Source organism: Anolis carolinensis, chromosome 2, assembly GCF_035594765.1.
Source record: "Anolis carolinensis isolate JA03-04 chromosome 2, rAnoCar3.1.pri, whole genome shotgun sequence".
NCBI classification, from domain to species: Eukaryota; Metazoa; Chordata; class Lepidosauria; order Squamata; family Dactyloidae; genus Anolis; species Anolis carolinensis.
The window spans coordinates 72,859,377-72,871,597 of NC_085842.1; the positions used below are offsets into that span (position 1 = coordinate 72,859,377).

Below are 12,221 nucleotides of genomic sequence, written 5' to 3' on the forward strand. Positions count from 1 at the left end.
TCAATGGCTTCTCTGTGTAGTCTGACATGGTGGTTGTTAGGGTGATCGAGCATTTCTGTGTTCTCCAATAATATGCTGTGTCCAAGTTCATCAAGTGCTCTGCTATGGCTGACTTCTCTGGTTGAATTAGTCTTCAGTGCCTTTGATATTCCTCGAGAGCAGCTGCAATGAATCACTCTGACCAGGAGGTCATGAGTTCGAGGCCCGCTCGGAGCCTATGTTTGTCTTGTCTTTGTTCTATGTTAAAAGGCATTGAACGTTTGCCTATATGTGTAATGTGATCCGCCCTGAGTCCCCTTCGGGGTGAGAAGGGCGGAATATAAATGCTGTAAATAAATAAATAAATAAATATCAGGAAAGAATGCTTCTGGAACATGGCCGTACACCCCGGAAAACTCACAGCAACCTAAAGTTCCTGCCGTTTGATAAACTTCTTCCAACTTTTCTTTTTAAACGATAGAATCGAATAGGAAATGGCATTCATAACTCAGGAACCAAAAGCGTGTTACATAGTGTTACGGCTGCCAGGATTCCTTATCACGGAGCCATGACAGCCCAAGTGGTGTTAAACTGCATTAATCCTACAGTGTGTGGATGCGTGTTTGGCGGCGCTTTCCAGGGGCAAGGCGGGCCAAAGGCGGGCGCGTGTGTGCGCGCGCTCTGCCCGTGTGAGGCCCGGCTGGGCACCTGCTGCTGCCGCTCCTCCCTCTGTGCCTGCTCCAGGCCGGGCTGCTTCCCCGCCTCCAAAGCCCTCTTCTTGGGTGACGTCCCTCGAATAGGAGCTCGAGGCGGGCGATTCCGGCACTGGTTTGGCGGCAGAGCCAGTGTCACAGGGTCAGGAGGCTTTGGCGCAGCGACAGGGGAGCCCAGCAGCATGGCACCTCCTTTCCGCCTCCCGCTCCTCTTCCTCCTCCTGCAGCCTTGGGCCGCCGCGCCTTCCAAGCTCAACATCCCCAAAGTGCTGCTGCCCTTCGCGCGTAGCACTAAGGTCAACTTCACCCTGGAGGCGAGCGAGGGCTGTTACCGCTGGTGAGTCCAGGAGGGGCGAAGGCGCCCGGCTCGCTCAGACACGTGGGGAAGCCACGCGGGGCCGGCCTTCCTGGTCGAGTCTGGCTCTACACTAGCAGGTACAGGCACAATTAGGCCCTCCAGGCGTTTTGGACTTCAACTCCCACAATTCCTAACAGCCGGCAGGCTGTTAGGAATTGTGGGAGTTGAAGTCCAAAACGCCTGGAGGGCCAAAGTTTGCGCATGCCTGTTACATCGGTCTTAGGGGGTTGTTGACCAACTCAACGAAGGCGGGAAAGCTTCCCCTTCAAGCCCAGGCAGAGTTAACTGGAGGGCCTCACAATGGAATTTGAGATTTGGACAGTTCAGAGTTTGCCTCGGATGGTGCCAAAGTGAGCAGCCCCCTGCTGTGGTCTCTGAAGGCAAGGAGAAGCTCAGCTCCTCACCTCCGGTGGCCTAGGGGATAAAAGCCTTGTGACTTGAAGGTTGGGTTGCTGACCTGAAGGCTGCCAGGTTCGAATCCCACCCGGGGAGAGCGCGGATGAGCTCCCTCTATCAGCTCCAGCTCCATGCGGGGACATGAGAGAAGCCTCCCACAAGGATGGTAAAAACATCCGGACGTCCCCTGGGCAACGTCCTTGTAGAGGGCCAATTCTCTCACTCCAGAAGCAACTCCGGTTGCTCCTGACACAGAAAAAAAAAAGCTCCTCATCTGAATGGCAGAGTATCTCCTGTAAGGGACAAAAGCACACCGTGAGCAAAGCAAAACCAGGTTTTAAAGCACAAAAGGGACAAACCACGGAGCAGTGAAGTTCGGGAAAGAAAAGGAGAAAGCATTCCATCCCCAAGAGTTTGTTTTTCCCCCAGACATTCAAGAAACATGTTTTTGTCCCACATAAAGAAACTCAGATAACGAGAAAAAAAGACATTTTTATCCCTTTACAAACCAGCAGTCAGTCAAGTGACACTTCAGTTGTTGATTTTTATACGAAGGATATAATAAAAGACAGCAAGAAATCAAAATGGTTAAATCAATTTCTTCCACAGTACCAGAATGCTCACTAGCAGTTATAGAAAAGAAAGTTTTTAAAGACTTTGGATTTAAAATAGAAGTTATACAAAAGGGTAGTAATCTACTAATCAACCAACATAGTAAACATCCTATAATAATAGTATTCCAGTCAACTTCTGCAAATTTAGGCCCCTCCTTCCACACATCTGAATAAAATCCCACATTTTCTTTAACAGGACAATAGTTCTGGGATCTACCTCACCTTGATTGAATCTGACACTAATTGCACTTTTTTGGCCCAGTTCTTTTTTAGAGCCAACCCAGGATTTTATCATAGTATATTTACTGTATCTTGACCTATGACTCGTTTTATTGTTCATTGATTGTTTTATTGTTATGTTTTTATATTGTTTGTGACCGGGGCTTGGCCCCATGTAAGCCGCCCCGAGTCTCCGCCCTGAGGGAGATGGGGCGGGGTATAATAATAATAATTATATAATAATAATAATAATTATTATTTTCTGCTTTTAACTGGGTTATATGGCAGTGTGGACTCAGATAACCCAGTTCAAAGCAGATATTGTGGGATTTTCTGGTTTGATATTCTGGGTTTTATGGCTGTGTGGAAGGGCCCTTAGAAAGGAATCTTAGGCCCCTTCCACCTGAATAAAATCCCATATTTTCTGCTTTGAACTGGGTTATATGGCAGTGTGGACTTTGAGCCCTTCTACACAGTCATATAACCAGAATATCAAGGCAGAAAATCCCACAATATCTGCTTTGAACTGGGTTATCTGAGTCCACACTGCCATATATTCCAGATCAAAGCAGATAATGTAGGAATTTATTCAGCTGTGTGGAAAGGGCCTCAGATAACACAGTTCAAAGCAGTTATTGTGGGATTTTCTGCCTTGATATTGTGGATTATATGGCTGTGTGGAAGGGCTCTAATAATTATAGAGTTTTAAGAGACCCCAAGGGCCATCCTGGCCAACCCTCTGTATGCAGAAAAATACATACAGATGGCCATCCAGCCTCTGCTTTAAAACCTCAGAGAGGAGACTCCACTACTATCATATTCCACTGCAGAACAGGTTTTACCATCAGGAAGTTCTTCCTAATCTTGAAGCACCTTAAAAACTAAGCATTTCATTTTGGCACAAATGTTTGTGGCCTTCAGTCACCCCATATGACTGAAAATTCATTCTGCAAAGAGCTGGATAGTTTCTAAACTTCCACAGGATTGCTTTTCATAGTGAACTACATTGACATGGAAGGAAGTAGGATTAAAATGAAAATAGACTGATTAGATACAGTATCCAAAGATATTCATGAAAGTTCATGCAGATATAAAAATGAGTCTTAAAGTTGCTGCCAGATTTCTGTTTTTTTCTCCGCTTTCTTTTCTGCCTTGATATTCTGGATTATAGGGCCCTAAGAATTATAGAGTTGTAAGAGACCCCAAGGGCCATCCCGTCCAACCCTCAGTATGCAGGAAAATACAATGTGCTTTCATTTTACGTTACAAGAGACTAACATGGCTACTTCTTTGAAAACTACCAGATCTCTCTGAAATTTGATACATGATTGAACACCTTTGCATTTCCAATTTTTTCATCAACTAGAATGTGATTCTAAAAACTGTTTAACACTATAAAGAATATATGTATATTTATATGTGTGTCTGTGTATATATACACACACATACACACATATATAATAAAGGCTGCCTTTATGAGTAAATGTTCTTACAATACAGTTTAAAATAATCACAAGAAAGTGAAAATACAGTGAACCCTTTGTATCCACTGGGGTTTGGTTCCAGGGCTTCCCATTGGATGCCAAAATTCATGGTTGCTCAAGTCCCAAAAAGAAAAAAAAACACTTGATTTTGCCATTGTATATAAGTTACATCCTAGAAATATCCTTTATTTATTTTTTTGGTTTGTTCTCTTGGTAGATGTGCATATTCAAGCCACAGATGATTAAATTCATGAATATAGAATGTATGAACATAGAGAGCAAACTGTAATTCTTGAAAGCATAGGGTTATATCACAGTAACTACTGTACTTGGCCATTTTCATAATTGCAAAATGTGTGCATTTTGATAAACATGTAAGGGCCAGATTATGCAGATTGTAAAAATCTGAATGATCTACCATTTCAATCTTTTTTCTGTGTGACTATCATCCTGATCCTTAATAAATGTTTGACAGCTATGTAGATCTCAATAAGCCTTAGAAATGACCATAGCAGTTTAATAGCATAATGTAGGTGTACCAGTTAGGAGACAACTTCCACAGGGGTCAGTGGAATTTATTTATGGTGGTGATAATATTGAGGATTAGCATGTGACTTGGATACTTCGTTTCATTACATTATGTAACATAGTTTTTGTTCCTGGGTTATAAATGTCATTTCCTAATCGCTTCTATCATAAAATTATGGAAAAAGTTTATTAAACTGCAAAAACTTTGTTTTTGTGGTACATCTTGCAATGCATTTTGCTATAGTTTTTCAATTAATATGTTATAGATAGAGTCTCAACCAATTCAACATAGTTTGTGGCAGCCACAAAAACCTTTCTGGAGTTAAAAAAATACTTTCAAAGTAAATACTGCAAATTTAAACAGGAAATAATATTTTCAACCCAGGAACAGAAAAGTTTATTCCAACTGACTTTGTTGTTTAGTGATGCATGTGAATGCAATACCTCAGGTTTGGAAACAGCTACTCTTCTTATCACCTCTGACAAATAAGAATTTCTGGTCACAGGCTGATGAAGTCTTGTAAAAGTAGAGAAAATGTATGTGCAGAACTCCAGAATCTGTTGGACTGAAAGTCCTATGATACTTTATTGTATGAGCTAGTATTAACTGGAGGTACCATTAAACAACATCTGGAATTCTGCAATTCTCCTAAATTGGGATTCAAGGTACCTCACAACAAGATTAAAGAAGATAACGATAAAAACACAAATTAGATCATTAAATTACAATTAACCATGTAATTAAAAAAACCCAACCAAATTCAAAGCAGTTTAAAAAGCACATCAGCAAAAATGATTTAATGCACACAGTGGATAAAAGCCCCTTTCTCAGCACCTAATGACTTGCCAAAATGACTTGCCAAAACCTGTATAAATAAAAAAATTGCTTGCCCACCATTGGAAGGGCAACAGGGAATTAAGGGGTGGGGGCGCTTTCAAGCCTGTCCCTCCTTTTCAAACTGCCTGTGTATAACAAATAACCAAATAGTATTTATCTGTAATATGACTAGCAAAAAGAATTGTAAAATGAACATGAAATAAAATATAATGTGAATTACTAAAGGAAAAACTGTATCTTGTGTAATATGCATATTTGAAGTATGAATGGAAGCTCACGAAGGCTTTGATAGTAGGGCAGCAGGCCGGAAGGTAGAATTTAACCACTTCCTCCTCTGCTGCAGTTTTGCAAGCAGTCATTCTTCCGAGGCTGCTTTTTGCACCTTCATGAAAACAGATTCATCATTGTACTTGCACATTTGTCTGATAGAAACTTAGTTTACTAAATAGCAATTTTTCTGATGGAACTTAGTTTACTAACGTTTTTCCCCATTATACAATCATGGCACTTCAATACCATACCCTCTAACTGTCCTACTATAGCAGGGACACTCCTGATTAATATTCTGTTGGCCTGATTTTTAGCTGCTTTAAAAATGCCCCAATTTATGTCTTCTCCTTCCACTTTCTGCATTTGCACTCAGCTTCCTTCTCTTGCTGTAAAAGAAGTCCAAAGTGCAAAAGTTTTCATTTAGTGGGTTGCTGTGAGTTTTCTGGGCTGCATGGCAATGTCCCAGAAGCATTCTCTCCTGACATTTTGCCCACATCTACGACAGCCATCCTCAGAGACTGTGAGGTCTTTTGGAAACTAGGCAAGTGGAAAGTCCAGGTTGGTAGAAAGAACTCTTGTCTATTTGAGGCAAGTGTGAATGTTGCATTTGGCCAGCTTGATTAGCATTTAATGGTTTAATTTAGTAATTCAGCAAGAGAGTGAAGAGAGAAGAGGACATAATCTAGCCTTTAGCAGAAGGTCAGGCAGAAATAACCACTGCAGTCCCATCCTAGTTTTTCCTGGTTTTTCCTGGTTAAAAAACTTTTGCCAGCTTGACCACACTATGATGTCATTTGACCTCATATGCCCCAGTTTACATTTGTGAAACATTAGAGGGGATGCTTTAAATACTATGGGTTCATCCTATGACATTTTGGCAGCTATAGTTTAGGGAGGGACATTTATAATTTTCAGATGAGCCCTAGTGTTTCACCAACCTATGTATCTCATAATTCCAGAGGATGCAGCCCTGATAAAGTGGAATTGTAGTGCCTTGGTTGTATAAGAAACATCTAATGCCTTGTTCCGTCTATTTTCGGTTCTCGTCTTTGATCATTTCTTTGTTCGGTTCTGTGTTTTGAAAAATGTACATGCAAAGCTTGTATAAAAAAACAGATTTTTTAGCAAGACAGTTGGGGAAAAATTGTACAACTGCCCCATACTACAGAAGTTTGCTATTAAACTGGCATGTTACATGCATTTAGCTAGGGCTTCAGTGTCACTTGGTGGGGTTAATATTTTAAAACATCATTATTACTTTGACTTCTGTGTTATGTATTTCTTCCCTCTCTGAGTGTGGCTTAGTCTTTTTAGAGTCACTTTTGATTAAATAATTTATTGAACTTCTGAAATGTAAGCTATGGGATAGTGAAGAAACTTGAGAGGATATCTAAATAAGTAAGCCAACTTCATCTGGCCATTCTAATGCCATTTTCATGTTTAAGCCTTTAAACACGACCGGCTGATATACTTAGATTTATTCTGCACAGACATGTTTAATGCCAAGTAATAGAATATGAACAAGAATGATGTTCAGATTGTCTCTCTATAAAATCTGTTAGACAGTTGGCATTTGGCACGTGTATGCAGAATTGGTCTCAGTTGCATACAGATCAGTTGTTGCAGACCTTACATAATCAACATAATTGAGTGATTGGGCCAATTCCTTGAAAGACAATTGACACAATAGTGCTTTTAACAAACTCTCTTTCAAAGAAACATACACCCTACCAAATGTACTTATGCTTGTAAATCTATAACAGTCAGAATCAAAGTCTGATCATTTAATGAAACCATATCTCAAACCCCACATATCTCTAAGGCCCCTTCTACACTGCCACATAAAATCCAGATTATCTGCTTTGAACTGGATTATATGGCAGTGTAGACTCATAAATCCAGTTCAGATCAGATAATCTGGATTATATGGCAGTATAGAGGGGGCCTAAGGCCCCTTCTATGGCTCCTTCTATACTGCCCTATATCACAGGATCTGATCCCAGATTATCTGCTTTAAACTGGATTATATGAATCTACTCTGCCAGATAGTATGGGATAAACAGGTAATCTGGGATCAGATCCTGGGATATAGGGCAATGTAAATCCAGCCTCAACGGCCATATAAAATCCAGATTATCTGCTTTAAACTGGATTATATGGCTGTGTAGACTCATATAATCCAGTTTAAAGCAAATGATGTGGATTTTTACTTTGATAATCTGGATTACACGGCAGTGTAGAAGAGGCCCAAGCAACTTTAGTGGCATTGATTCAATGAGCTGAGTTCCCCCAACATTCACCACCTGACAATGTTTAGTGAATACAAGAAGCATAATTAGCCCCTGTGAATTCGGCAGGCTTCAAAAATGTGAACAGATGTTAGTATTATTTCAGGCTGTCAGGATTTTCATAGGAGATGAATATTCCCAATGTAACATGTGTGGGCTTTCAAAAAGAAGCATCTTATTTTGTACAACTATTAATATGAACAATAGACTTAAAGAGATATGAAATTATGTGCAGAACGTCTAGATTTATAGCATTGCAATAAGTTGTGTAAGTCATATGTGATTATATGAATCTGCTTCATATTCAGGCCTCTTTCACGTACATTTTAAAAATAGATTTAGGAGAAAGGAGCAGAGATTAAGGACTACAAATAGTGAAAAATATATGGAAGCAGATATATCTGTGAGACTGGAGTTAAAAAAACCTTATAACCCTTTTGGGTGTACCCAGACAGCTGCCCACAAAAGAACCAAAAACAATCACACTACAATAGCATATTACTTCTGGTTTCCAAGGGTTCATCTATACCAGGCATGTGCAAACTTCGGCCTTCCAAGCGTTTTGAACTTCAATTTCCACAATTGTGGGAGTTGGAAGTCCAAAATACCTGGAGGGCTGAATTTTTCCCATACCTGATCTCTACTGACTACTAGGTATATTGGAGCCTGTCGTGCTATCAACATTCTACCCAAAGTGTGGGGCTGCTCTAGGACACTGACCATTTAATTCAGTTTCAAACTGATATTGAAACAGTGGTTTCATTGTGCAGATGATTACATTGGAAATTCTGGAAGTAGTTTGAGGCCCAGGTGGGGATTATACAAACCACTGAGCATTCATGAATATTAAGGGCTTTCATTTGCAGTTTTTGTGGTAGTTTGTTCCGTGGCCACTGCAGTTTGAAGCAAGTTCCAAACTGCATTAAATGGCCAGAGTAGATAGGGCCAAAGACATCCAGGAGTGACCTAGGGTCCTTCTAAACTGCCATATAATGCAGATTATCAAATCAGATGATCTACATTATCTGCTTTGAATTAGATTATCTGAGTTTACACTGCCATATAATCCAGTTCAAAGCAGATAATCTGGATTTTATATGGCAATGTAGAAGGGGCCCTAGCCACTCCAGCCCTTTCAGCCTGGTTAAGTCAATTTGGTTCAGAATGTTCTTTAGAGAACTATAAATCTGGTCTTTTTCAGAATTTAGTCTAAAGGTGCAGTTGAATAAATAGCTAATTGTGTATTGAAATGTATGTGCTTCATTTAGTATGTATTTTTAGATCCCTTGAATATGTAAGCTTACTTGGTAGAGCCTCAGTCTTGAAACTTGATCATCATAGTATTGGCATTTATACCAGTGTGATTTTGTAGTTAGCTCTGGTTATTTTGTTAGGGTATTTATTTCCTTATTGATAACAAGACATCTCCCAGGAGCACATTTGTACTCCCGTCAATAAGCTCAAGGCAGTCACCAAATTTCTGAGCACTGGTCTTATTCTAATGTTTTCTCTTCTTAATCTCGTATGTTTGTACTGTTTGATAAGTCTGTCTAAAAGGATTTTGTGGCACATACAAACAACAGGAAGCACAGTTGTTTCACAAGTGTTTTAAATATTATATTCTCTGTGTAGGAAGGAAAACAAGTAAAAGTATGAATGTAGCTTTACACTGAGAGATCATTTAGCAGAGTGACATGTTTGCTTTTTCATTGTTCTGTTTATTGCGCAATCGTATACAATTCTCAGAAGCATCCCATTACTCCCACCTACACTATTGAAAAGACTGTTATTGATTGCCTTTTACATCTAGCATCTCCAGGAAGTTCCAAACAAGGGAAAAGTCAGGTCTAACCTGGGTTTAAAAAACCTGGGTCAGGCGGGACTTCTGGTCCCACACCAGTAAAAAAAAAATCTATGCTTTCCAAAAGGGGGTGTCCAGATGCCCTGCCAGACCTTCTGGCATGGCACCCAGACACCAACAACCCTCATCTCCCACATCCCAGGAAAGTCTTAAAAAGTGAAAATACTTACCTGTCTGGCATTACCTTGCTGCCGGTCCTCTCCTGACGCGTAGAAATGATGCCCCAGGAGAAGGAGGGCAGGAGTTATTTTCCTCATCCCCTCCCCCTCCTGGCACATGCCTGCTGGATAAGTAAGTTTTACTTTTTAAGGCTTTTTTAAAAAAGGTTTGGGAGGTGGTGGGGGCTGTCTTTGGTTTTTTGGGCTCCAGAAGCCCAAAGATCCTGAGACAACTGTGTGGATTGGGACAGGAAGTCCCCAGGCCTAATTCACACGAGGCCCACAACTGGAAAGACCTGGGTTGTTCCACATACCGAATTAATTCGCTTTTACCTGAGGCTTCGTTTGGATGCCCCAGGTAAAAACGCAGGAGCTCTCACATTTTACATGTTGTTTGGATGCGCCTTCCATTGACATTGTATCCCTTACAACATCTAGCATCTCCATGAACAAGAGGCCTTCAATTTATCCTGTCTGTCCTTGTGTCTTGTGAAGGTCGAAAAGAGTAGTGATAAAAGCAGCTGATTTATAATCACTTTATCTCAATTACCTGATAACTTTCACATCATCACATGAAAATCTTCTGCCCTTAAAGCTCCTTTGAGTGGTCTAAGAAGGTGGCTATTCTGCCCTCAAAATGAGGAGCAAAAGGCATACAAAGTTGGTTTAGGTTGGACCACACTCACATAGACCTTGAACTTAAATCACCTTCAAACTGTGCATGCCAAAGAGACCTTAGGTTGAGACTCAACCTTGAGATGGGTAGAAGCTTGGTATTTTCTCACTGTTTTTATGATCTACCAACATTAAGGATTAAAAGGCAACATTTGGTAACAGCCTCTAAGCACTATTGTGCTGTGATTTTTTTTAATTAAAAAGGATGAAATTGGTTGAATCAATCATGAATCACAGTTAAGAGAAACTTTTGACCTAGATCATTTATGGCTTGGGTCCAGATTATTTGAAGTATCACATCTCTCTGTATGAGCCTGTTAGAACATTAAGATAATCTGGAGAGGGCCTTCTCTCTGTCCCACCAGCCTCTCAGCTCATTAATGGGAACATAAGAGAAGACCCTTTCAGTGACTCCTAAGAATCCCTCCCTAGGACCCTTCCACACAGCCCTATATCCCAGAATATTGAGGCAGAAAATCTCACATTATCTGAGTGTGGACTCAGATAACCCAGTTCAAAACAGATATTGTGGGATTTTCTGCCTTGATATTCTGGGATATAGGGCTGTGTGCAGCCGCCCTGAGTCCCCCAGGGGAGAAGGGCAGGGTAGAAATACCGGAAATAAATAAATACATAAATAAATAAATAAATAAATAAATAAATAAGGGCCTCCATCCCTGCTTGCCTTTTCCAGGCAGATGAAGACATATTTCTGCCATTAGTCATTTAGATATTGACAAGGAGCAGGCTTCTGGGGATTCTGGGAGGCTATCTAATTTTTAAATATTATTTTAATTGTATTTTAATTATATTATTTTAACTGTATTTTAATTTTTACACTCATGGCACAAATACTGTTTTTAATTTTTATGTTCATATGTATATGTACTTGCCTTGTTTTTAAACTATTGTATTGTGTCATGTCATTGTTAGCCACCCTGAGTCCGTATGGGGAGAAAAGCAAGATAAAAATAAATTTAATAATAATAATAATAATAATAATAATAATAATAATAATAATAATAATACTTAGGTTACTACCATAATTAAGCCCTGTGTTTGAACTGGATCACTCTACACTTATTTAGGTTTGTAGCTTTCTTCTGCTTTGCAGTAGGTAATGTAATGTGCTTCTGCAATTAAGAGATGCCACCACCAGCCCAAAAAATAATAATAATAAAGGTAGTTTGAAGGGTGAATGTTTGTATCAGTTATTCAGTATCTTAGTATCCTCATGTTCTTTCAGTTACAGAAGCAGAAGTAGGTCTTTATATTTATCAAGATGTCAAATTGTGGTAGGCCTGATCATCATTTATTTTCTCAAGTTCTTCAGACCAACAGATGTTCAAGAACTCATTTATAACAATGGGGAGTGATAGTTACAAGTGGCCATAAATCTATCAGAAGTCATTTTAGTTTCCTTAGTCCTTTGTGTTTCCATCTTCAAGTCAAGCACATTTTAGCACTTTGAAGTTGAGTCTTCAGGCTGTTCTTTCATACACAATGTGATAAGTTTTCTAGTCCTGTCTTCAGATTGATTTCTAAGGCACCACAAGCAGGATGTATGGGTGATTTCATTATATTTTTATTATAAAAGGTGGGAAGATTTGGGGGCACCAACAACACAATCCTATTTGTGTGTATTCAGAAATGAATCATACTGTTGTGTATTGCAACTTATGCCAAATAGCCATTTCACATTCCCATTTTTTTCTTTAAAAGATAAAAAGGATAATTTTGCAATTAAAACAAATGCGGAGGATATGGATGATAAATTCTAAGCTTCCTGTGACATCTGCACAACAAATATAAATCTATTTTATTTAATTTATTTTTAAGC

The 12,221-nt window shown here is 39.7% G+C and overlaps 1 protein-coding gene across 1 annotated transcript in view; it reads left to right on the forward strand.

The window, feature by feature from the left end:
- The first annotated feature begins 667 nt into the window (after positions 1–667).
- nup210 (nucleoporin 210) overlaps positions 668–12,221 on the forward strand; it is a 123,258-nt gene continuing 111,704 nt past the window's right edge. Inside the window, exon 1 of the mRNA XM_062969969.1 lies at positions 668–1,029. Within this exon, the coding sequence (XP_062826039.1) occupies positions 875–1,029 (155 nt within the window). The 5' untranslated portion in view covers positions 668–874. The remainder of the gene's footprint in view (positions 1,030–12,221) is intronic.